General features: G+C 44.4%; 1 protein-coding gene across 1 annotated transcript in view; it reads left to right on the top strand.

Moving 5' to 3' along the window:
- UNC79 (unc-79 homolog (C. elegans)) overlaps nucleotides 1-26927 on the top strand; it is a 140937-nt gene that overhangs the window by 14850 nt on the left and 99160 nt on the right. Inside the window, exons 7-21 of the mRNA XM_015414741.1 lie at nucleotides 1152-1192; nucleotides 3916-3944; nucleotides 5200-5429; nucleotides 10266-10437; nucleotides 12423-12653; nucleotides 12859-13049; nucleotides 14758-14881; nucleotides 16418-16558; nucleotides 17159-17309; nucleotides 17364-17446; nucleotides 19090-19317; nucleotides 20827-20968; nucleotides 23606-23685; nucleotides 26025-26173; nucleotides 26599-26756. Of these exons, the coding sequence (XP_015270227.1) occupies nucleotides 1152-1192; nucleotides 3916-3944; nucleotides 5200-5429; nucleotides 10266-10437; nucleotides 12423-12653; nucleotides 12859-13049; nucleotides 14758-14881; nucleotides 16418-16558; nucleotides 17159-17309; nucleotides 17364-17446; nucleotides 19090-19317; nucleotides 20827-20968; nucleotides 23606-23685; nucleotides 26025-26173; nucleotides 26599-26756 (2150 nt within the window). The remainder of the gene's footprint in view (nucleotides 1-1151; nucleotides 1193-3915; nucleotides 3945-5199; nucleotides 5430-10265; nucleotides 10438-12422; nucleotides 12654-12858; nucleotides 13050-14757; nucleotides 14882-16417; nucleotides 16559-17158; nucleotides 17310-17363; nucleotides 17447-19089; nucleotides 19318-20826; nucleotides 20969-23605; nucleotides 23686-26024; nucleotides 26174-26598; nucleotides 26757-26927) is intronic.

A 26927-nucleotide genomic window follows, 5' to 3' on the forward strand; every position in this document is an offset into this window, starting at 1 on the left:
GAATTTAGGAATCATGTACTTTTAAAGTAGAACTTAAAAGTGTAGAACTTAATCTAGTAATAATCAAACAAAAGTCCTGCTCAAATGAAATTATGCAAGTCTCAGAGAAATGAGGTCTAGAGATATGATCTTTGTCTTTCAATTTACCCACCAGACCACACTGTGGATTTCCAATTAGTTCAGAATTAGAACCTAAGAACATTTCAGCCTCCCTAAGGTTTCTGTTTCTCCAGGGAGAGACTGCAAAAGGATGTGTATGGGAAAGGCTAAGACCACTCCCCACATCCCTGGACCCCAATCCACATTTGGATTGCCAACAGCTGCTATTTGCATTTTTTTTTAAAAAAAGAAAAGCAGTGTTTTTCTTATTGTCCTTTTTAGTTTCTTCTGTTCGTAGGAGTCTTCCATTAATGGAAGATTCCTCCCACCAAAACAAAAACAAAAGTGACAATGGGTGACAGCTCATGGAAGACTCTTCCATTCCCAGAAGGTCACCTTCCAGGGACAGAAGATTCCTCCAAGAGCCAAAGGGCACCTTTGCTACAGAAACCCAGTCAATATCAACAGCTTGCTCAAACAGCTTGCAAATGAAAGCGAACTCAGTCCACTGAAACTGTAGGCCAGAAGCTATCCTCCTTATACTGGCTTCCTGCTTGATAACTGTTTTGGCACCACAGTGACACCACTTGCAGAGGAAGGTAATTTAATTTGATAGAAGTCACCTTGGTGTTGAAGTCATTTTTGATTTAAACCTGAAGCACAAATAATTCAATTTGGTAGGAAGTCTGGCTTCTCAACAGAGGTAGTGTGCCTTTTGATATTGGAGCTGTTCATTCTCTTTTAGTGTTTGTCTTTCACCTTTTCCCATCTGAGCATAGCCAGAATGCACTGTATTTTTTCATCTGCACAATTAGAATCTTCGGCGTAACTCACAAAAGCCGAGGACGGGGCAAACGTGACATCAGCACAACAGCAATTAGCAATAAACACCATGCAACAAAGAGGGCTAATTAACACAATCCAATAAAAAGCTCTACATAATTATAATAAGGAACCCACCCTGTACAATTAAAACATGGCTGTTTCATTTGGGGTGAAAAAACAGAACAAAAACATCACAAACTACTCTGATTCTTTTTTTTCCTTTTAAGGGATCACAGTGAATGGTTGATTGATGTTCTATTGCCACAAGGTAAGACTTAATTTAAAAATGGATAATGAATAATATTGACTATACCATCATAAGGGTGTTTATAGAATCATAGAATTGAGGGATTATAAGGGTGCTCAAAGGTCATTCAACCCAACCCAATATATCAGTAATTCCTAGGGCATGATCAGGTGCCGCAAGAGAACTAGAAGTGTGCTGTGTGAAATACATTTTTTGGTGAGTATTCTCTCTCTCTCTCTCTGTGTGTGTATGCCTGGAGGTCATGGTTGACTCCTGGCAACCCCTAGTGGTGCTTGGACGTTTCAGAGAGGTGGCTTGATTGCCTGCCTCTGCATCTCAGCCCTGGTATTCCTTGGAGGTCAGAATTCAAAGTGTTCCTCTGAATTTTGATACTCTGTATCACTCAGCTGTTCAGAGTCAATATGCAGTCACACCTACTATTCCAGTCCCTGACTTACATGCATTGCAGGAGAGGTATGAACAGAGCCTGTTCTTCTAGATTCTCTTGTCTACTTGAGAAATCTGTAAAGCCCAGTGTCTATGGCACATACCAGGTTAGATTCTCTGGTGTGTCCATGGAAAGAAAGATTTCTGACCTCAGAATAGGACTTTGTCCCTCCCTCCCTCCTATTAGCACCCCAAACACCCTTGAAACTTTTGACTGAAGAGGAGCTATCTCACAGAAGCAGAATTTCATGGGGTAATTTGGGTTGCAGCAGGAGGGGAGAGATGAAAAAATCATGCCCCGAGGACAGAAACTCTGTTGTCTTTAGAAAGGCTTTGGTGGATCCAAACCATCTGTTCAGACCTCTGTATTAACATGTGGAAATTGGCTATGGGAACAGTTGATGCCATCTTGTCTCTTCCCCATCTATCGAATAGACACAGATCCCCAATGACAAAGGGCTTCAGTCCTTATACCAGCACCTCATGGTTTGGTGTCTATGCATGTCCCATGATCTCCCAACATAGCTTTGTGGGGTTCAAAAGGAGCCCCTCCACCCTCATCCACCAGTGGAAAAACTGGTAGGACCCAACCCCATAAGAGTAATCAGAACAGGAAAAGTGAGGACGATGGGAAAAACATATAAATATGAAATAGAGCACTGAGCAAGAAGTGCACACTGGTCAGTTCTGTATTTAGGACAAAAAGGGTGAGGATGATGATGATGAAGATTAGTTAGTTATTTAGTTCATACCCTGCCCTATCCCACAAGTGGGCTCAGGGCAGCTTACAACATAAAATCCATAGAACAATTAAAAACAATAAAACAATAGATGGCATAATACACAGTAACAACAAACCCCGTGCCTCATATCGGGTGAATATAGGTCCCCAGAAAACTGCAGTGCTCAATCGGCACAATAAGCAAATAAGGGGCTTGATCCAAGGGAAATTTCCATGGATGGAAGGGAGGCTAATTTTTGTCAATCCCCCCCTCCTCTAGCATACCTCCAGTTCCCTCCCAATGCTCTTTCTGAGGGTCCCCTATTCCCCAGGAGTGGGATTTCAGGGGGTCATTTTGGGCTGCTATGGGATGGAATAGGGAAACCCTGCTTCACCAAGAGAAATCCCTTTTGTCAGCAGGGATTTGGTGTGGGGTCCAAGTTCCAACTCAAGGAGTTTCCGGAAATTGGCATTATACTATTGAAACCCTTGTGGAGCCTTTCACAAAAATTGACTGCCTACAGTTGTTAAGGAAAAATGATGACTGAACAGTAGTTATTGAAGGAAAACCTAAAATTATAACTTTTCCAGAGAATCAATATAGTGACTGCCTCTGTGTGTTTGTGTCTGTGATTCTTTGTGAACAAACTATGCTGGGTTTTAAGGAAAATCATAACACTGTGGCACCAGTTTTATTGTTTTCATAATGTATATCCAAAAAAAATATTTTAATGTGTTATTATTTGTGTTGTGGTGATCCCCAGTTGCCCATTTAGTAGATTTCCTCTGGTGATGGACTTGCCGATTTACTGATGGTTAGATAGAAAAATCAGATTTGGTTGCATCTCTGTTCTTGAAACTATTCAGTGTAGTCTACTTGTGCAAACTTCCCTGTGTGTTTGTGTGTGTATATGTGTGAAAAGTGCTGTCAAGTCACAGCCAACTTATGGTGACCCTGTAGAGTTTTCAAGGCAAGACACATTCACAGGAGTTTGCCATTGCTTGGCTTTCCAAGCAACCCTAGATGACTTCCTTGGTGGTCTCCCATTCAAGTAGTAACCAGGGCTGACCCAGCTTAGCTTCCAAAACCTCACAAGATCAGGCTATCCTGGGCCATCCAGGTTAGAGTGAAAGCCTTCCTACCTCACATATATCCTGAATGTAACTATGGCCCATATTCCTCTGTTGAATTCTCTAGCTTCTTGACCAAGCTCATCAAGTTAGCAACATTCAACATTTCCATGCAAATGAGAAGCAGGGAACTGTTGCTACGTGTCTTCTACAGGAACCCAATTTTCATCCAGATTCTCGCGAAACACAAATTTGCTTAGCTTCAAAGATGTACCTACATATCGGTGTCTTATTTTACAAGACCTCAGATATGAAAGGACCTCTGTTTATAGCAGTACTCCTGTTTTGCTGAACAAAGAAGATCCAGCAGTCAGACAGTCTCACCATCCTAGAATTACATTTTCTTTCACACTTTTAAAAAGCCCCCTCCAGATAAATCCATCTAATACCTACAATACAGGAGTGATCTTAACAGCTTTATATTCCATTTACCTTCCCCTTACAGCTGAAATTTCTGCTATATGTCAAAAGAAGGTAAGACTGCTCCACATGTGTGATGGAACATCATCATTCAGAATTTTTGTCTGTAATTCCATCTCATTGTCATGTGCCGTGCAAAATTTTCCATCTTTGTGTTCATCACTGCAGCAGCTGAGAAGTTATGATTCTTTAGAAGGAGAATTTGTTGAACATTGCTGGAATATGTGGATGTTGTAGTTCTTTTGACTGTTTGGGGTGGATATTCAGCATACAGTTTTAAGTGTTGTCACTGATTTGACTCTGTACACTTCAGTATGAGTGCACTTTAGACATGATTACTTTTACACAAGATCTGTAGAAATGAAGGCAGATTTCAAGGATAGAGACAGAGTATTAGGATAGAGACAGAGTGTTGGACTGGATGGGCCATTGGCCTGATCCAAAATTGGTTTCTCTTATGTTCTTATGATAATTTCAGACCAGAAAAAAACCCTCATGTTCCTGGGAAAGAAACATTCTTTTTCTTTCGTGATTTCTATTCACCATTTCCCTCTGAAGAAGAGTAATTTCCTCTAATTTCCTCAAACTGCAATTTCTTCAATACCTTTGTACGCTTTGGGAGTTGTCACTCTGTCCCTAGCAAGGTGTGGCCCTCCTGTGAAAAGACAAATGAGGCAGCTCAGGTAAAGTCATAGGACTAAGGCTCAGATTTGGATGGTGGAACTAAAGCAGAAGACTGAAAGTCAAGCTACAAGTACATTGGGGCCAGCAAGGCAGATTGGACCTCCCATCTCTTTAAACTGCTATCAGTATATGGAAGAATACATATGGTGGCATGTGGAGGGAAGACCTGAGGAAAACAGTGCTGGGAGAAATGAGTTAATCTCCTGCCTCCCTCTGTCCTTATCCAATCATTTTCACTCAGTGGCTGCTATTAATAGAAACTTGAAGAGCTGGCAGATCTGTTTGCAGATCTTGAATGTCTGAATGTATGTCATCCATCTCATTTCACAGCCCTTTTATCATGAAAAGAGGTCAAAACAGAAGGAGCAGAATGTGTCAACAAGCACAAATATGGAGTCTGGTTTTTTAACTGTTGAACCTGACTTGAACTGAATGGCAACCACTAATTTTCCTGTTGACCCAGCTTTTATACTCTGCTTCCACGCACCCTCTGGTCCTTCTACCAGCTGCCTTCAAACCTATTCTGAAGGAATGAATTATTTGTTTGTGGTTAATTCTTTGAGTGTTAATTCATGGATTCCTCCTTCCATCCATCCATGGCTTAATTATATGTATTTCTTTCCAGAACTGTAGCTCGCATGTGAGGAGGGCCGTTGTTACTTGCTTCTCGGCTGGCTGCTGTGGTCGCCATGGGAACAGGCCAGTGCGCTATTGTAAACGATGCCACTCAAACCATCATAGCAGCGAAGTTGGGGCAACTGCTGAGACTCACCTCTATCAGACGTCACCTCCCCCCATTAACACTCGGGAGTGTGGGGCTGAGGAGCTTGTTTGTACTGTGGAAGCTGTCATCAGGTAATCCACTGAAGACAAATTAATGCACAGAAATGAGTCGTGTTCTCCCATCTCCCCTTCATGCATGTTCCATTTAGGTAAAAATTGTTTTGTATGCAGAGGTTAATTTTCTGAGACCCTTCTGATGTTCTTGGGATATGAGGAACTGGCACTGAAATGGTTGGATGAAGCCCTGAAAGCTATATATTTTAGCCATTTCATTTTCAAACACATATTTGCATTTTAAAAACTCACTGAAATTAGGCTTGGCACCTAAACGTTGTTTCATTGGCTTCATTTTGTACTTCAGGCAATATTTTGAAACAGAAAACCAAATGTGGTGTTTTGCCATTTAAATACTGTTTGTGTGTTTTATTTCGATGTTTTAAAAGTATATGGGTGTGATCTAAAATGTAGGCTTGTAGAGTAAGAAGGGGTGCTGGATGGGTGAGTGAAGTATGTTATGATTGGATGGTAGTTGTACCCTAGGGGGTGAAGTTGATTGAGTGGTTCAGAGAGAGACTTTGTGAGAGAGAGTGCCAGAGCTCTGTGAGTGTGTGCATGTGCGCATGCAGGTGTGTGTGCATGGAGTAAGGAGCTTGAGTGAGGCACTGTAGAATGAGAAATCTGAGTTCTGCGTGGAAGTTATTAGTAGGGTTCCAGGGCCCCTCACTGCGCTGGTGGGGGGATTTGGGGGGCATTCTGGGATGTCCTCGATGCAATGACATCACCTAAAAGTGACACAATCACTCTGGGGACATTGCGTGGCGACACTCTGGTTTGAGGGCAAAACTCTATGGTAAAACCAGCTTCAAACCATAGAGGGACCTGTCAGAGCACAGCTTGTTCTCACACTACATTGATCCTACCTCTATTCCATCCTTCTTGCAAAGAACTCGGGGCACCACACATATGCGTTTGCCCTCTTTTAATGGGATACAGTGAGCCTGGGTTGGGAAGAAGTGAAACAAAGTGATGATCAGCCCAGAGTCACCCAGTGAACATCAAAGCTGCGTGGGGATTTGAGCCTAGGCCTCCCCCAGCAAAGTCCACCTCTTTGTCCATCATGCCACATCAATTCTCCACTTAGGGTTCCATGCAGTTGTGTAATCATTAGAAAAGATTCCCCCTTTTTGCAGATTGTAGCTGCTGAGACTGCAATTTCCATGGAGGGAATGGGGCTTTTTAACCCTCCCCCCGTACTGTTCTCTCCCCACCCCCAGCACCACCTTCAACTTGTTTTTGCTGCCACTAGGGGAAAATACACCCTCCCAGCAGGGATAAAAGCTCACGTGAACAGACCGCTGCCTCAGACCGCTGTTTGTTTGATACTGTTCAGCTGAACTGGCAGCAACTCAGTCGGTTCTCAGCCATGGCTCTCCCCAGTTTGAAGTCTGGGATCACAGCTCACTTTCTTAATCACAATTCTGCAATATCTCCCTAGAAGCTTAGAGGCGGTGATTTGGGGATGGGGGAGAAAATGGCATATGTGAAAGTTCAAAAAGCCTCTCCATCGAAATGGCAGCCCCAGCATTTGCAATCTACAAAGGACGGGGGGGGGGGGGGATAAAAATGATCCACTTTTTTTTCCCTTTCACTGTGCTATTTAGATGATACAGAATAAGTAGAGAAGGACATAGGCTGCAGTCACACTGGTGGCTTGGCATTGTATGGTGGCACCTCTAATTGTACTGGTTTAAGGTTAAGACGCTGAACTGCAGGCTATGGAAGGTCGATAGTTCAGCAGTTCGAGACCCAGGTGCCACATGACGGAGTGAGCTCCCGTCTCTAGTTCCAGCTCCTGCCAACCTAGCAGTTCAAAAGCAAGACATTGCAAGTAGATAAATAGGGACCACTTCGGTGGGAAGGTAACAGCGTTCCGTGCGCCTTGGTGTTTAGTCATGCCGGCCACATGACCACGGAAACGTCTTTGGACAGCGCTGGCTCTTCGGCTTTGAAATGGAGATGAGCACCGCAACCCTAGAGTCGGACTCGGCTGGCTTTCGAGCAAGGGAACCTTTACCTTTAAAATGTTACAGGGCATATCATCTGGACAGCACACCCTGCTATGGGTTACCCACGCGACCATCCCATGGTCAAGCATCCGCATTACTGCAGCGCCTCAGCCATGGAGCGTGCTGCCCAGTTGTTTTTTTAAAAAAATGCAGGTGGGTGCATGCGCATATGTGCTCATGTGCTCATGCGCTTATAGGTAAAAACTAAAAAAACTCAAACCCAGCGGTGGAAATGGATCTGCAGGTTCAGACATCCCTTCTGGGTTCCTTTCACTACAAGAGAGTTCAGCCATCGGAAAACCTGGAGGGAACCTCGAACAACCCAATAATACCAGACTTTCTCTGGTATCTGTTTATTCCGCTTCCATTGCGGAATAGCATGGCTTGCAGACGACTGCGCCATGGGAGGCAGATGTTCTTGTTCGGAGGGGCCCATTTATTCTGCTCAGGTAATGCTACCATAGTGCCACAGACTGCTCATGTGACCGCAGCCATAGTCTAGTTCATGAAAGCCCCTGTCACACGGGCAGGAAACTGCGGGGGGGGGGGAGAAGTGTGGCTGTTTGCCCCGGGGCAAACTACCGCGCGGTTACTCGATCAGACCTCCCGTGGAGGTCCTGTGGAGGTACCGTGGAGGTTCCGTGGGAAGGGAGAGGTGCTGATCACAGGACAAGCCGGCGCGCAACGAAGAAGCATGCAGCGCGGCAAACTGGTTGTCTTTTTTTCTGTACACGACAAATGCGCATGCTCCGTTGGGTGCGTGAGCGCATCCACAGAGACTTGGGGGAAAAAAACCCCTTTATTTGCAAGGGGACATGGGCGGGCGCCGGATGCCACCGGAAATGCGATCAGACGCCCACCCTTGCCCCGCAGTTTCCGGAAACTAGTACCTCCGAGGTACTAGTTTTTTGCCACGCAGTTTCAGCGGGAAGCCTCGGTTGAGCCACGGGAGTGCTACGCTTCCCAGATGTGCTGGTGAGATCGCGCCCGGAAACTCCGCCTGTCTTCCGTCTCACTTGTGTGGCTACTGTTCCGTGTGACCGCAGCCTTAGATTAGCAGTGTCAGATCTAGAGTTCCTTCTTTTCCACTGCGTTCCAGAGGAATGTATCTGGAATTATTTTCTGTTGCTGTTACCTGAAACCTATTTCTGCCTCATGTGGAGCTGTCAAAATGGCTGTTCTGCAGGTACATATCAAAGCCGGCACATATTTTATGTGCAATTGGCACAGCTGTGCTTGTGTAACTCAGCAGAACCTTGGCTAAATAAACCCCTCTCCTAAATTCCTTTAAGTGGAGAATTGGAAATGGTTCAAGTCAAGAAATGACAGCATTCTTTGTGGTTTGTCAGGCAATTCTTAAATTTCTTCAAGATGATATCCAAGACAGTACATTTTCCAAAATAACATAATTCATCATAAACTTGAAATATAACAGCTTAGCAACCACATGTATACTAGAGACACTAGTGCTGTGAACGTAACAAACTGTGTAAATACAGGATCTTCAGCACCCTTCAAAAAGGGTTTTCTGAACAGGGGCCAATCCTACATGTGGCACCCAGTAAAACAAAGAAAAGGAAATCCAGAATATTTATTTCCTCTTCTGTTGCTGCTAAGTGCTGGATGCTTTATCTTTAATTTGGGCCTGCAGAGAAATTAGCAGTTTCTCCCATGCAAGTTCCAATCCAGGCCCTCTTTCCTGCTTCTGACCAGACTGACTCACAGGATAAAGAGTTGGGGATTTTTGCTGTCAAGTCACAGCTAACTTATGGTGACCCTGTAGGGCCTTTCAAGGCAAGAGACATTCAGAGGTGGTGTACCATGGCCTGCCTACGTGTCACGACCCTGGTACAAATACAAGTCAGGGCCAACTAGGCTTGCCAAGTCCCCCCAGGGGGCGAGGAAATCCCCACCCCAGAGGCCCGTTCCCCGCCGCCGGCGGATCGGGCCCCGGGGGGAACTCCACCCCGACATGCACGTCACCCGGAAGTGATACAACCATGCCAGGCACGCTGGGGGCGGGGCCACGGTCATCCGAGGGAAAACTCTATGGTTTTCCCTCGGATGGTCATGCCCCCGCCCCCAGCGTGCCCAGCATGCCCGCGTCACTTCCAGGTGATGTGGATGCGGCGCGCGCTCCAGCCACAAGCCGGGAGTCCCTCGCTGTGGTGAAAAAAATGATTTGAGAACCCTAGGGCCAACCCTGCTTAGCTTCCAAGATCTGACGAGATCCGGCTAGCCTATGCTATCCAGGTTAGTTATGTACTCCTTTTAACAATATTTTAACTACAAGTGAACCAATAACTTGAGGCCCCTTTCTTAATAATGCCTCCTAAGAAGAGGAAATTTGAATTTGTAACTTCTGTGAGTAAATGGAAGTGATACTCTAGAATTCACTCAAAATCACAGAGTTTTGAGTAAATCCTAGAGTGTTGCACTTACACAGTGATATCACTTCTTTATGCCAGAAGTGATATTGCACATTGGTGTGTTGCTGAAGACCTCCCATTTCCTCCCGCTGGCCTGTTAAGTGGCAGCAGGGGATGGGGGTGGGTCCAGGCCAGGAGGGTCCAGGGCCCGTATGCCCACTACGTGTTCTTAAAATTCTATAAGTACCCACAGGTTCAATAATGTTGCAGGTTAGAGTGTTGGACTAGGATCTGAGAAAGCTGGGTTCAAATCCACTGAGCTTAAAGCTCAGTGTGTGAGCTTAGATCAGTCACCCTCTCAGTCTAAATCACCTCTCAGGTTTGCTGTAATGACAGAAAGGCTTGACAAAAAGGCCCACAAATGGATAGATGGGACTGTGAATTCATAGATTGTCCTTGCTTTTGTTTTATAGCTTGTTGAAAGAGGCGGAGTTCCATGCGGAACAGAGAGAGTATGAACTCAACCGCAGGAGGCAACTGGGCCTCTCCTCTTCACATCATTCATTGGACAACACTGACTTTGATAACAAAGACGATGACAAGCATGACCAGCGCCTCCTGAGCCAGTTTGGAATTTGGTTCTTGGTAAGCATGCTTGGCTGTTTCTCATTTCTCTTTCCCCCCTCTTCTTTCAGTTCTACAGACCTTCTCATTATATCTGAGTATTTTGAAGGACCTTCTCATTATATCTGAGTATTTTGAAGGACCATGCTGCCCAGCCTGTCATTTAAGATCTACCTTCCAGTTCTTGCTCTCTGTGGCCCCACCTGCAGAGGTGAGGAGTGCAGAAAACAGATACAGGGCTTTTTCAGTGGTGGCACCTCACCTTTGGAATCTCCTCCACTTTGAGGCTTGTCTGGTTCCTACCTTACTCTCTTCTAGGTGCCAGGCTTTTAATTTAGGGGTTCAGTCTTTTAAAATTGTTTTTTACAGTCTGCTTCTAGTTTGATTGAGGACAGTTTTATGAGGATCATTTTAGGCTGCTAAATATTTAACATTCTGGTTGGCTTCTTAATGGCTGGGTTTTTATGGTTTGATAATTGTAATGACTTTGTGCTTTTATGATTTTTGTTTTGTTTTGTTTTTTAATTTGTGAGCTACCTTTAGCAGGTCTAGGACTAGGTCTACCTTGAGCAAGTCTAGGACCTTAAAGAGCTAACCTCAGAGAGGAAGCATATACATTTTCTAAATAAATATGTGGAATTTATTGGAGATCCCTGCGAACTAGAGCAGCAGGACAGAAAAGAGTTTGATAGTGTACAGATGGTAGTTTTTCAAGACATTCCCTTGTGAGACATGTTTTGTAGGTTCTAGTAGCATTAGAAAAACCTGCCAAATCTGTGTATACCATACTGGGACAATCAATGTATAGGCTACAGGCATTGATGGCTCTGTCAGATATCTGGAGAGGCGGGATATAAATATAAACAAATATAAACAAAATATAAACAATAAATAAATAAAATACCTTTAAATTTCCAGAAAGCTGTCTTTCATTTTTGCTGCATGGCCTGATCCAATGCATGTTTAACTTGTAAGTGCAGTTTCTGTATTCAGTAGGGCTTACTGACAGTAAATGTGTTTATCATTACAGTCCTAGTAACACAAATCGGAAGGTTATGCCCATGGGAATAGCAAAGTCAGGAATGAAGGAGCATGAGGCATTGGCTGACTCTGATTCATTCTAGTATCTGAATATCAAGATTCATGTCATGAAACTGGAGAGTCAAAGTGCTGAGCTCTGTGAGAATAGCAGATTATTAACATCCCAGGGGGGGAAAGTTTGATATGCTTAAAATCAGATTACACAGCATTCCAATTTTCTGGGAAAGGCAGGACAGATAAATAGAAAAGTTGGTTTCGCTCGTCACGTTACAGCACAAGATTATTTACGGAAAGCTAGACCAATATTGGCTATTTTAAAAAATACTTGCAAAAGAAAGAAAACTTTTAGTTAAGCTGGTGGGTTTATATATTGGCTCCAGGAGAATGGATCATACCTACTCTTGGCCGTGGGGGTGTCTCTTTCCCCTTCCACACCGTGCTGAGTATTATAAGAACACAAAAAGCGCCTCACTGAATCAGATCGGTTGTTTGTCTAGTTCAGCAACCTATGGCTTTTTTGCATTCTCATTTTCCTCACTTGTCTTGCTGCTTTGAGGTTTTTCCCCTGTTTTACATGTGTTTTGCTCCCCCTAGTGGTCAATTTGATATTTCATTGGTTTATGTCCCGCATCGCTCCCTGCAGTTTTAAACTGCAGTTTTTATGCTGGATATAAACATTTCCTTCCTGGAGTGCCTCTAGCATTTCATTCCTCCATATCTCCCTGCCAGGAGAAGGGGAAGAGCTTGACCCACCCACTGTCTCTCCTGCTAGATCTATTAGCCTTTGCATGAATGTGAACTGAGGTACGTCTGGGAAGCAACTGAACTGACTCCACCCCCCTCCTGCCTGGTCTTTGCCCAGAGGGAGACAAAAATAAATAAAATGCAGCATGGAGGTTTTGCTCATTTCAAACCTCCCAGGAAAAAAAAGGCATTTCTTCACATGAACCAAACATGTTTTCCAGGTAAGCCTCTGCACTCCTAGTGAGAACACTCCCACAGAGAGCTTGGCCCGGCTTGTCAGCATGGTCTTTCAGTGGTTCCATTCTACAGCATACATGATGGACGATGAAGTTGGTAGCCTGGTGGAGAAGCTCAAGCCCCAGTTTGTCACCAAGTGGCTGAAGACAGTGTGTGACGTTCGGTTTGATGTCATGGTGATGTGCCTCCTTCCTAAACCGATGGAATTTGCAAGGGTGAGAAGACATGCCATGTCTTTTCTGTGGCAGCAATGCACTCATTTGGCAAAAATCGGATGTATAAATATTGGACGTTCCCAGTTATGCTTGAATTTTGATTCGAGAAATGAGAGAATGAAATGTATGAGTGAGTCATTGTAACGCAGTGTTGTTTCGATTTATTCTATTGAAAATGAACCATTTTTCCTGGAATTGCCCTCAGGTGGGTGGATACTGGGACAAGTCCTGTAGCACCGTGACACAGTTAAAGGAAGGCCTGAATCGAATTCTGTGCTTGATTCCGTATAATGTAATAAACCAACCTGTGTGGGATTGCATCATGCCAGAATGGCTAGAAGCCATCAGGACTGAAGTTCCAGACAATCAGCTGAAGGAGTTCAGGGAAGTCTTAAGGTAAGTCAGAACAGATGGGAACTTTTCAATCTTTCTACCTGAGCTCCAGTAAAGAACGACAACTTTTGTAAAAGGAAGACTTTACATTTCAAATCCATCTGGTTTAAATATCAGGAAGTTCAAATGGGGAGCAAAAATGGATTTGTCAAGGTCCAGGTCTGGACTGGCTCCCCGTCTGACTCCCTGGTGCTGGAATGTCAGTCGTCAAACTGACAGAGGAATAATACCATACAGCAAAAAGCCTTTTGGAGGCTGTTGAAACCTTTGCACTGTAACTGATCCATGCAAGCTTTCTCCATTTCACTCCCTAATGGCAGACCATAGTGTGGCATGTTGTTTTGGAAAAGGGAGAGGAGCTTGGCTTGCAGGCTATATACTTGCGTTCGTTTCATTTAATTTCTACCATGTTTTATCAGCAAGTGCTCAAAATGGCTTAAAATTAAAATACCAGATCCATTTTTTTTTAAAAAAGCAAAAACCTTTGGCTTATAAAAAACATTCCAAATGAGTAGCTATGTTAGTATTCCATGCAGATTTTAAAAATTGCATGCTTTGTCCTTGTGTAGAGAGGAGCAAGATCGTGGCCACTTGGGGGGTCACTGTTTCTGACATCTGCTTCTTCAGTCAGACATCTGCTGTGAGTTATCCCAGTGTAGAAGCACATGCATGTAGGTTCCTCCATTTTGTCATGTGCACAGAGCTGTGAACATACAGTTGTGTGGATGCTAGGCTCACTGCAGACACTGAAGATAGAGCATACTCCCATTCTCCTTATGCCAGTACAATATATAGAATTCTAAACATCTTCACAGGGCTCATTATAGGTAAGACAACAAAGAGTGCTTTGGTACATTATAAAGACTCACAGGTTTTTTTTTTAATGGCATGAACTTTTATAAGCAAGGTGTTACAAGTGTGTCTGTCATTTTATATTTATTCATAACCATGAATTCATATACTTGCAACAACTGCACTGTCCACTTCATGTCTCTAATAAAAACCCTGCACCAGGGTTAGATTTTAATGTGCCACAAGATTTGTCATATTTGCAACGATCAATTAATACAGCTGCAGGATCTCTGCAGATGTTATATGCTGTCAAGGCACTTCTAATTTATGGTGACCCTATGAGTTAATGACCTCCACCAAAAGAGTCCTATCGATAACAGCCTTGCTCAGGTCTTGCAAACCAAAGGTCATGGATTCCTTTATTGAGTCAATCCATCTCATGTGGGGGCTTCTGCTTTTCCTACTGCCTTCAGCTTTTCCTAGCATTATTGCCTTTACCAGGATTAAGGTAAAGGTAAAGGTTCCCTTGCTCGAAAGCCAGTCGAGTCCGACTCTAGGGTTGCGGTGCTCATCTCCGTTTCAAAGCCGAGGAGCCAGCGCTGTCCGAAGACATTTCCGTGGTCATGTGGCCGGCATGACTAAACACCAAGGCGCACGGAACGCTGTTACCTTCCCACTGAAGTGGTACCTATTTATCTTCTTGCAATTTCTTGCTTTCGAACGGCTAGGTTGGCAAGAGTTACCAGGATTAAGCTACGTAAAAATGAAATCCATCAGACTAGTCTATGTTTGGCTTGTGTAGGTGTAGACCTCGGATATGGTATAGCAGAGATACTATTCTTTAGGGATTAAGAGCTCTGTCTTTCTTGAAACTTGTGAAAAGTACTTAGTGATCTACCTTCGTCTTTGACTATTGCAGCAAAATGTTTGACATCGAGTTGTGCCCACTTCCCTTTTCCATGGAGGAGATGTTTGGCTTCATAAGTTGTCGGTTCACAGGGTATCCTTCTTCTGTGCAAGAGCAAGCTTTACTCTGGCTCCATGTGAGTGTTCACTTTTACACTGTGTTGTGAAGAGGCAATTCCAGCCCTGAAAGGGGTAAAAGCCTCCAGAGGTTATTGCCGTTGTTTGAAACCTGCTTAAAATCTGAAATTGTCGATGCTAACTGGCCTTTAGGGCCACCTTCACAAACAGAGACTAAGGGCAATTCTGCATCTAGCATTTGCTCCACATTTTCTCAACTGGGAGGGAAAAGTTCAGCTCAAAACCACATTCAAATACCTCGGGGCAAGGCCATACTGACTGCAAAGTCACCCTTGAATGGCCATAAATCTATGCAGAAGGTACAATAAAATCCGATGATCAAAGAAAGTGAAAGCAGCATGGAGTGTGGAGGCTACCATAAAATCCGATGATCATAGGAAGTGAAAGCAGCATGCAATGCAGAGGGGAATTTCTCTTCCAATGTGGGTTTCATAAAACAATGGAGGGAAAAGCCAATGCAGAATCAGCCTAAGTGGCTTGGTAAATCCATTGCTATGCTTTTGCTATGCTGTGCTTTGTGCTTTAGCAAGACCAACTTTCCACCCCTAAATCGTCAAGGCTATTCATGTGAGCAGAGAGCTAGAAAGTCTCTGTTTTAGATCATAGCTACAAATGTGCAAAGACTGGATCATATGATTCAAGCAAGGATGTCGAGCATTTCCTTAGAACCTTAGAATCTCAGAGTTGGGAGGGGCCATACAGGCCATCCAGTCCAACCCCCTCCTCAATGCAGGATCAGCCTAGAGCATCCCTGACAAGTGTTTGTCCAGCCTCTGCTTAAAGACTGCCAGTGAGTCTGCGTCGTATTGGCACTTGGGCTCTAGTGCTCAGTTCTGATTCTGTTGGGTACCAGGGCACAGTATGAAGATGTTTGTTTTATATATTATGCCCTATACTGGTCTAGTCTGAAATATTTCTTAGTTGGAAAGAGTAGGATATACGCAACACGCCAAACAGGAAAGAGGCTCAGTGGGGAAATGCAAAACAAAACAAAAAAGTTTTCCTCCATTGGCGGGAGATATTCATGATATCATGATTTATGGTAGTCTCCACACTTCATGATATGAAGCTGCTTGATACTATCGGTCCGTTTCTCTATATTGTCTGCTCTGACTGGCAGTGGTTTCCCCAAAGGTCTTCCCTAACATCCCTAACACGATGGCTCCCTTTTGGATGCCATGAGAATGCTGCCGCCATTTTAAAGTCCTTTAAAAATGCTGTGAGGGCACTCTTGTCACCCCCACCTTTTCAAATGCCAAAACAGCTATGAGGGGACGGCTCAGCCATTTCAGCACTTGATAAGGTGGTGTTGTGTGCATGCATGAGTGCATGGAAACAATAGAATGGATGGCTGGGAGGACGCCATCCCATCTGGCTTGGCCCTGAAATTCTTTAGCTGGAAATGTCAGGGATGGAACCTGGGACCTCGTGTATCTTATCACTGATCTGTCTCCATACCTCAGCCTATATAGTTGTGGGTCTATATTGTATTGGTTGGCCCCATGGATCTGAGAATGTCTCTGGCTTCTTTCCAGGTGTTATCTGAATTAGACATTGTGGTTCCTCTTCAGTTGCTGATCAGCATGTTTTCGGATGGGGTTAATTCTGTGAAAGAGCTGGCAAATCAGAGGAAGTCAAGAGTCAGTGAACTAACTGGGAACCTTGCAGCTCGAAGGGTAATGCATTATCCATGTTGTTTTAGTCTGAGAGAAAGCACATCCTTACCTAAAATGATGGGCATGATCCAGCTAAGTATGTTTAACTGTGAAAATGAGTGAGGCTGAATACACAGCTAAGCATGTAAAAGTGTAATACTGAACGCACCTCCTGAGAAATAGGCTCTGCTGAAAGTAGTGAAATTAAATTTTAAGTAAATGTCCTTAGTAGCAGTTCTTTTCATTTTAATATGATTTTGGTGCACCTAACTATTCCAGTGTGTGTTCAAGAACTGTTCCCTTTTAAAAAACTTTATCAGGCCTTTTAAACATATTTTAAATACTGTTGCCATCTTTTTGTTTACTGGTTTCTGATGTTTGGCATTACCACCTGCTTATGATTTCTTACCTCCATGCTGTGAAGTTCTTTGCTGATTTCTGCAGGGAGAGGAGTAGGTCATCCTGGGTTTTTTTTTGTCAGTTGGCAACCATACTGCCTGTGTTTCTGATCCAGAATTCCTATGTTTATTTTATATCAGTTAGGGATGCAAGAACCGATTTTGTGTGTGAGTGTTCTTTGCGTTTTGATTGCATTTAAAGAGATTCTTTTTACTTTTCCAGGTGAGCATTGCCTCTGATCCTGGACGCAGGGTTCAGCATAATACTCTGAGTCCATTCCCAAGTCCGTTTCAGAGTCCATTCCGCAGTTCCATGCGCAGTCCCTTCCGCAGCCCATTCAAAAACTTTGGGCACCCTGGAGGAGGAGGAGGAGGTGGTGGTGGTGGTGGTGGAGGAGGTGGTGGTGGAGGAGGAGGAGGAGGAGGAGGAAGAACAATTGACTTTGACTGTGATGATGATGAGATGAATTTGAATTGTTTCATCCTGATGTTTGACCTCATCCTGAAGCAGGTGACTGCAGAAGAAGCATTCTGGGACATAAAGTACAGCAGGGAGATGGGGCCTGAGCCTCTCTCCCACACCATTTTCTGATCTGAAACAGTCATACAGTGCCACTGCTTGCCTCACTGGCGTAAACCTATGGGTGCAAGAATTAAGCCCTCTCTCCCCAAGCAGCCAAATCGAGCCCCTGCATGCCTGGGAATTAAGCTGGCACAGAGTTATTAGGAGTTCCAGAAACAGAAGCTCCAGTGCATGTCTGCTTCTTGTTTGTCCCTCAGAGTAGACAGCCCAGGACTAGACCAGCCAATTGTCTGACTGGCTAAACGATATTATCATACACTCAGGAAGACTTTGTGCCAAAGCAATCAATGTGTTAGCTGTAACCCAGGAACTATCCATCTTTTCTGTTTCTTAGGCCCCAGTCACACGGGAGGATTTGCCCCGCGGGAGGGACGGATCGGGGGCGCATCAAGCAGGTGCAATCATACCGCAACATCTAGGAAGCGGCACGCACCCGTCCCTGATCCATCCCTTCCAGCCAAAAACCCGCTGCAAAAAGGTAGCACCAAGGCCCTGGTCACACTGGGGGAAAAGGTGCGACTGAAGTGCAGCTTTTTTGAGCCACATCAAAAGAGAAGCGTGGTGGCGGCATCAGACAGATCCCCCGAGCCGCCGCGCAGTTGCTCCCCGGCATGATCAGATGCCGGGGGAAGCAACAGATCGGTGAGCGAGGCGAGCCCGCTGCGCATGAGCGCACATGTGCAGTTCTCCAGTGCATGTCTGCTTCTTGTTTGTCCCTCAGAGTAGACAGCACAGGACTAGATCAGCCAATTGTCTGACTGGCTAAAAGATATTGTCATACACTCAGGAAGACTTAGGCTTTTGGTGCTACCTTTTTGCGTCAGGTTTTCGGCTGGAAGGGATAGATTGGGGACGGGGGCGCGCCACTTCCCAGATGTTGCGGTATGATTGCGCCCTCTTGATGCGCCCCCTATCCGTCCCTCCCACGGGGCAAATCCTCCTGTGTGACCAGGGCCCAAAAGAGTACTACCTACCTGTTGATGCGCAGCACGGGCCGGCGTCTGATGGCCGACGCGCCCATCTCCCTGCAGCATACGGAGGCCCTGTAGAACTGCACATGCGCACACATGCGCAGCAGGCTCGCCTCGCTCACCAATCTGTTGCTTCCCCCTGGCATCTGATCATGCCGGGGAGCAACTGTGCGGCGGCTCGGGGGATCTGTCTGATCCCGCCACTGCGCTTCTCTTTTGATGTGACTCAAAAAAGCCGCACTTCAGCTGCACCTTTTCCCCCAGTGTGACCGGGGCCTTGCTATCCTCCCTGTCCCTTTCTAGAACCCTCTATCCCCTTTATAGAACTGTGACCCTTCCCCTGAAACAGACTATTTGCATTTAGAAGCTGCTTGACAAGACAATTTTTTCCTGGGATTTTGTGCATGATATGCAGATTTTGTGCATGATATGCAGATTTTGTGCATGCCATGCAGATTTTGTGCATGCCATGCAGATCTGAAAGACCTAGAACTTCTGTCCATAAAGGAGATGGCAATTCTAGCAGATGGTTGCCTGTGGTTTTTATCTTGTGCCGATGCTTGTTTTCATCCACAATCCTTTTTGAAACTTGTTTTTCAGATGGAATTGCAAGATGATGGCATTACCTTGGGCTTAGAAAACAACATCTCTAAAGACATAATTTCTATCATATGCAATGTGTTCCAAGCCCCCTGGGGTGGCTCTCACACTTGCCAGAAAGATGAAAAGGCAACTGAATGTAACCTGTGCCAGTCTAGTATCCTGTGCTATCAGTTGGCTTGTGAACTGCTGGAGAGACTAGCCCCTAAAGAAGAAATCCGGCTAGTGGTAAGCAAGGCAATAAATGTAAGGATATTGCCCCAGTGTACACCCATCTATTGCTTTTGTCTAATGTAGACTAACATTACAGATTATGTTTGTTATTAGTGCACATACAGCAGTATAAAGTATGTATTTGAAACCCATATTTTTGCAAACAGTGCTGGATCAGACCAATAGTCATAGTGCAAACAGTGCTGGATCAGACCAATAGTCCATCTAGTCCAGCATCCTGTTTCTCACAGGGATCAACCAAATGCCCCCCAAAGTAGATCACAGAGTCCAATGCCTCCCTCTGTTGCCTTGTTATTCAGAAGTCTGATGTCTCTTAACACGGAGGTTCCATTTAGTCATCGTGCCTAATAGCCATTGATGGACCTATCCTCTATTAATAACCCTAATCCCCTTTTAAAGCAAATAAAACTCGGGACTGTTAACACATCACATAGTGTCAAATTCTATAAGCCATCCTTTGAGTGAAGAAGTACTTCCTTTGGCCTGTCCTGAATCTGTTGCCCATTAATTTCATTGGGTGCCCATGAGTTCCAGTATTATAGGTCTGAGGAGGGGAATCTCTCTTTCCACCATAGTTTTATAAGCCCCTATCATTACCCTTCCCTGATTTTTTCTCTAAACCATCAGCTTTTCATTATAAAGCAAGTGCTCAACCCCCTTGGTTGCAATTACAGATTCATGTACCAGGGTACTGAAATTGGTTGTGGCACAAGCCATGTGAGAAATGAATGTGAAATATTCAGCTGTAATCCTCAGAGACCCAGTGGAATGTCCATTGATCAAGGTCAGCAGATAATGAGCTTGTGCGCAGCCTTTGTAGTGATCAGCCATGACAGGGAAGAGGGACAGAATGAAACCTTTTCAGACTTTACAATGTCATGTACCCAGAGCCTACCAACTCTGCATAATGCGAGCATGCAGTACCCATGTTCCCCACCACCACCAATACATGTGGCTATTGTGTTATGTGAACAGGAGCAATAGATCAAAGTTTGAGTTCTGTGGCACCTTTAAGACCAACAAAGTTTAATTCTGGGTATAAGCTTGTGCATGTACACTTCTTCAGATAGATGTATCTCCAATGAACTTACAGCCTTGAGAGACAATGGGTACAAACACTGAAAAATCCACAGATAAGTGCGTATGGCAGCTGTTCATACATGGTAAATATGTGTGTTGCCACTGTTCAAACTTCATAGCAACTGCATGTTATCAGGAGGATTTCAGGTGATACATGCTCCCATTACATGCAGTTGGGAGGCTCTCGATATGCATCAGTGTAATATTTGAACAGGTCTTGCCTAGATCAGTGGTAGTAGTTTTGGTGCCTCTTTTACTGAAGTACAAGTGTTCATGCAAAAAGAAAAACAATTTTCTTCAGGCCTGATGGTAACCCTAGCTCAGGCTTAAAAACTCTCTGAAGTCTTCAGGAGGTATGTTTGGCCTAGAACATGAAAAGGTGGACATCAAGAGATTAATTTAACCCCTTGTTCTGTTCTAAAGGAACCTACAGATAACCTTGAGGACAGTCTTTTATACAGTAGACCTGAGTTCATTATAGGAACTGAAGGGGAAGAGGAGAAAAAACCAGCACCAAAGCATGGAGAAAACCCAGGGAACCATACAGAGACAACAGGAAATACAGGTAGAGTGAAGGTGGACGAGCTTGTATTTCAAAACTCTTGCTTTTACAACCACCTAGATTTTATGGTGCTCTCTAATGCTTTCAATTGACTTTTGTGACTCTTGCAGTGCAAGACTAATTTAAGAAGGGCATACATTGGAATCAATGGGCTTAGAAGGGCACAAGTCTACTTAAATAACACTGTTAAGGAGACAGCCCAAGAAGGTCTTTTCAGATATAAAGTCACATTTATCCAGTGAGGCTTATTCCTGGAAAAGTAAAATTAGGATTGCAGCCTTAGTCACAGTTGCCCCTCATCCTCAATCTCCTATCCCAGGTTAAAGGGTGGGGGGAAGTGTGGGTTTCACAAGACAATTAACAGCAGAAAACACATTCATGAATGAATGAATGGGTTAAAGGTTAATGACCAGGAGGAGGACTGGTTTAGAAGGATGGCGGGGTATTTGGGAAAGTTTAAAAAATTTGGGGTGATTAGTCAGTTAATAGGAAATTGAGAGGTTAATTTGATTATAAGATTAAGATGGAAGGTTAATAGAGTAATAGAGTTGTATTGAGATTGATTGTGATATAATACTGTATGGAATTTTATTTATGTCTCTAATGCCTGGAAGTTGCACACGGGTGGTGTTGGTGTTGGACATGTTTAATGAAATAAAATATTATTTTAAAAAAAACAAACAGCAGAAAACACATTTGTGATGAGATCTGTTTCACTGAACCAGACAGTGTTCATTTTTTCCCATGCAGTTTTATATTTGAGAACCATGTGAAAAAAAATCTGGAAAACTTATATGGGGACTACCCATTGGTTATGGTATCTTGAAAATGAGCCAGCATTTTACCTGCCTAGACCCTGCCTCCTATAGCACTTTATTAATATCAGATGACTCCCAGATGCGGTGAACTGTAGTTTTGCTGTTTCACATGTCACAGTCTTCACACTAATTCTGAATTTCACCTAAAGTGAAATTCAAAACAGATTTGGGATCTCCTTCTCAGGTGCAACATCAGGGGATGAAAATAGAACGAAGTGGGGTTTTTTTTTTGGGGGGGTTTGCATTTTTGTCTGTCTGGGTGTGTGTTTGTGCCCGTGCCTGGAAGTCATGGTGACTTCCTACTGGAGTATGGAGGATGTTCAGAGAAGTGGCTCAATAGGCTGCCTCTGACCTCCCGGCCCTGGTATTCTTTGGAGGTTTCCCATCCAAATACTTTGTCAGGGTCAGTCCTGCTTAGCTTCCAAGATCTGTTGAGATCAAGTTTCCCTGGGCTATCCAGGTCAGGCCAAAACAGAAAGAGTTTTGATTGCAGTCCTGATATTGTAACAGATTATTCTGCTCTGCCCCAATTTGACACTTAAAGAACAATTGACTGTTGAGTAGGTGAGAAGGGGTAAAACCCTCTTCTCTGTCGGTGGTAGGGCTGCCAAATGCCCCCGGGGGGCGGAATTCCCCCCGGTTTTGAGTCCCGATTCCTGCTCCCGCAAAATCGGGGTCCGGGGGAAACCCCACCCCCGCGTCCGCGTCACCCGGAAGTGACATTGGACGCTGGGGGCGGAGCCACGCCATTTGAGGGGGAAACAAAGAGTTTCCCCCTCAAATGGCGTGGCTCCGCCCCCAGTGTGTGACGTCACTTCCGGGTGACGCGGCGCGTGCTATGCGCGCGCATGGAGAGGACATCAGCCGGGAGCCCCCCGCTCCCGGCCAATTTCAATTTGGCAACCCTAGTCGGTGGTCCCAACTGGGTCACCTAACTGAGTTCTTGTGTAGATAACTAGCATTTTTAAAACTGTGGGAGGATACAGTCCTGAATCTCCCAGCATCTCATCTGTTTTAACTCCATGTCTGACTCATATTAGATGATGCCAAGTGATTCAGTGTTACAAAGTAGTACCAAAATGAAGCTCCTGAACTAACGTAGGACTCCACTGTGTATACTGTATGACATGTATCTGTGGAACTGAGTTAGGAAAGTAGATGAGGGAATAACTCAAGGGTACAGGCAGTGCTTCCTCTAAGCTGTGGAGTCCTATGAAAAAAATTCTACTTTGTGAGCTACCAGCATTAAAGTTGTGAGCAGGTGATTTGGCTGCTGCATAAATTAGTTTGCTCTGGAGCCCTCCTTCCTGAGCTAAGACAAAAATGTGTGAGCCAGAGGCTAAAAAACTGTGAGCTAGCTCACACTAACTCAGCTTAGATGGAACACTGGGCCCAGGGGAAGATAGAGTGTGAGGGAACAGCTACAGGAAGTGACTCAGTACACACACACACACACACACAGAGAGACAGAGAGGCAGATTTGTTTAACATTTGCCTTATTGCTCCTGTCTGACTCTCAATTCATTACCACCCCACTTGGAACACAGTGGATTTACACAGCCAGTTAATAACATACCCATGTTGTGATATTTTATCAGCTGGAAGGTCTTCTTACATTGGCAGAACCTCCCTATCCATGATGGGAATACTATTGCATGGAGAGCCAGAAAGCTCCAGGTCACTAAGTGTAACAAGATGGTTGCAAAAATCGTGAGAATGATGTGGTTCCCTGTATTATCCCAGAAATACTTAAAACAACAACAGTTGGTTCATGGCTTCACTTAGATGTTTGTGATCCTTTGTATATGTCGCTTTTCCACAGCCATAAAAAACGACACCGAGAGGAAATTCTGTTATCAGCAGCTCCCGGTGACGCTAAAGCTCATATACACAATATTGCAGGTAAAGTCTAATCTTTTTTTTGGTTCGGATTTATGGATTTGGTTGAGTGGAATAGTGGAGTCTTTATAAGGCCATCCCCCCTTTTGATTTTGAATCTGGGCTCATGGGAGATACCTGGCTTGGCAACAGTACACGTGAAAAAGGATAACAGGACAGCAGGCTGAAGAAGAGTCAGCAGTGTGATATAGCAGCCAAAAATGAAAAATGTGATTTTAGGCTGTGTTAATAGAAACCATAGTATCCAAGTCATGACTAATGATCCCCCTCTGCTAGCTAGACCTCATCTGGAATACTCTGTCCTGTTGTGGGTATCACGTTAAGAAGGAGGTTGACAAGTTGGTACAGAGGAAGGAAGTCAAGATGGCGGAGGGTGAGGAAAACCAATCTCACGAGGAAAAGTAGAAGGAATTTGGTATGTTTATCCTGGAGCAGACTGAGGAAGGACATGCTTGTACAGCTGCTTCAAGAGGTGTCACATAGAGGAGGGCAAGGGATTGTTCAGTGCTGTTCCAAAGGGCAAAGATAGATCTGACAGACTTCCCACAGGAAGGTAGATTGCAGCTGAATATAAGGAGGGATTTCCTCATGATAAGGGTGTTGAAAAATAGTCAAAAAAATGTTTAATACTTAGACTATTAAATGGATCTTGCTCTATTGGAAAGAAGAGATTTCTTTGCTTTTAAAAAACCTTTATTCTAAGGGTAAAGGGTTCACGGGATTACTACAAATTAACATAACACTAAGAGCTACATTTCTAAGCTGCCTATAGTCAAAACAAGCACACACAGAATGGTGGAGATTCTCTCCTTCTTCTTGACCCCTAGAAAGGAAGTCACCTGAAACAAATGACCAATCTGTATCACAGTAGAAGCTACTTTTCCCGGGCTAATTCCCCATTGGCTTAGTGCCAGGTATCCCTTCCAGGTCAGTCTAAACAATAGCAAACTAGGAATACAAGTTAACCCTATAATGACTGAATCATCAGACCTTGTAAACACATACATTTCCAACAAAGGGTAGTTTGACAACGGAACCAATTTCTTAGTTTGGATTACCTGCATTGAGCAGGGCCGCTGGACTAGATGACCTAGAAGTCCTCTTCTAACCCTAGTATTCTATGGGAACATTATTTATTTAGTACATTTTTATGCCATTCTTTTTCTAAGAAGCTTGGGGGTGTGGGCATATATTGGTCTCTCCTCCTCCATTTTACCCTCCCAACAGCCCTCTGAGGTAAATTAGGCTGAGAGAAAATGACTGGCCTGAGGTCACATGAACACATGAAGCTGCCTTATACTGAATCAGACCTTTGGTCCATCAAAGTCAGTATTGTCTACTCAGACTGGTAGTGGCTCTCTGAGGTCTCCTTTCAAATTACCTATTCTCACCCAGCATGGTAGAGTGGGTATTTGAATGTGAGTTTCCCAAGTCTAGTGTAACTTTTCAACCACTACACTAGTCTGGCTGTTTCCTAAGCTCTGGAGTGGTAAAAAATATGAGACAGAGGGTGCGTTCAGATGGGGCATTTACAACGGTATAGGTGCCGGTTGGAATCGGTGTACTTACCGGCGTTCACACGGCGAACATCTGCCTTCAATCCCTAACCGTTGCAAAGAGCTTTAAACCGTTTTATTCTGCCACTGGGTCCCCAACGGTACAACGGTTGTAATTGCTTTTCCCCCCCCCCCGTCTGATCGCTCTACACTGTTGTAGAGCCACTTCTAGTCGGAAGCCCAAGGCTTCCGATTTTCGCCCGCCATTTTTTTTAGGTTGGTGATTTGCGCTTGAGCGAAGCTTTGCTCCGGCGTTTGTTTAAAAAAAGAAAGAACAGGTCCTTAGTTTAATGTTTTAGAGGAGTCCGGGACCTCAGGGAGGCCAGTTTGCTCTTTAAACTTTAAAGGTAAGTCCTCTCTTCAGGGCATGCTTTCCTGGACTGGGTGTTTTGCGCATGTGCGAAGATCGCCATTCTGTGGATGGCTGCCGATGCGCATGCGCAAACTAAGTTAAAAAAACCCAACAAACCGCCGACGCCCACTGTGTGTGAACGGGCATACAGCAATGGGCTCCGCAGACAGGAGGTAAGTGTGATCGCGTTTCAGCCGGCATAAACTGCAATGGTTCCAACCGGTACAGTTTATGCCGGCTGAAACGCCCCGTCTGAACGCACCCAGAGTGTTTTCTTTCAAGTACGAGGCTTGAATCACCTCTCTCTCGTGACTTACATTAACATCAGTTGTGTTTTTGATTGATGACCTTCTGCTTTTTCTTAGAATTTGTAGAACAAAGGATTATGTACTTTGGTTGGAATGAATGTGCTTGTTTTGTTTGCTTTCACACAGGAAATGGCTCGGTTTGAAGAGCCAGATATCCTTTTTAACATGTTGAACTGCTTAAAGATTCTCTGTCTTCATGGGGAGTGCTTATACATCGCAAGAAAGGATCATCCCCTGTTCTTAGCCTATATTCAGGATCACATGCTGATTGCCAGGTATGTGCTCTTAGCCAGCCGCTCACTTTTGCAAAGCCAGTTGGATATTTGTTGTCTATAGCAAAACAATGGTGCGTGACAACAGTGGTGGCATTATGGCTGAGTTTGGGGCAAAGGTCCAGGGCCCCAGTTCATGGACACGGCTGGGTGAGGTAAAAAACAGGTATTTGAAGTATACCATGGCCCCACTTGCTTCTGAGGTAAATTCCCAGTGTAAACAGAGGCAGTATTCCAACTGGAAGCAGAAAATGATCATCTTGTCTTGGGACCAAGATGTTTTGCCTTCCAGGGACGAATACGAACTCCCTGAAGTAGCAGGATCATTAGCCTCGCAGCATAGTTATGTTGCCATTTTGTACATAGTTTATGAAAACCTGTGAGTGATGGTGTGAACTGATGAGCTTTGTTTGGCTTTTCTTCTCCAGCTTATGGCGAGTTGTCAAATCCAAATTCTCCCAGCTTTCTTCGTTAGCAGTGCCTCTCCTTCTTCATGCTCTGTCCCTTCCGCATGGAGCGGACATATTCTGGACCATCATCAACAGCAACTTCAACAGCAAGGAATGGAAGATAAGGTTTGAAGCAGGTATGTCTTTAATATTATGCAGTTTTTGCTCCAGACATCTGCAGGGATCTCTCATTCATTCAGGATGTGTTTGGTGCACGATCACAGCTCAGAGATGCTGTGCTACTCCAGGAGATGCTTCTTCTTACAGTGAGCAAGGACGGAGGACTAGGGTACAGAGAAAGCATGGCA

Source organism: Gekko japonicus, unplaced genomic scaffold (genome assembly GCF_001447785.1).
Source record: "Gekko japonicus isolate JY-2015 unplaced genomic scaffold, Gekko_japonicus_V1.1 scaffold1518, whole genome shotgun sequence".
NCBI lineage: Eukaryota > Metazoa > Chordata > Lepidosauria > Squamata > Gekkonidae > Gekko > Gekko japonicus.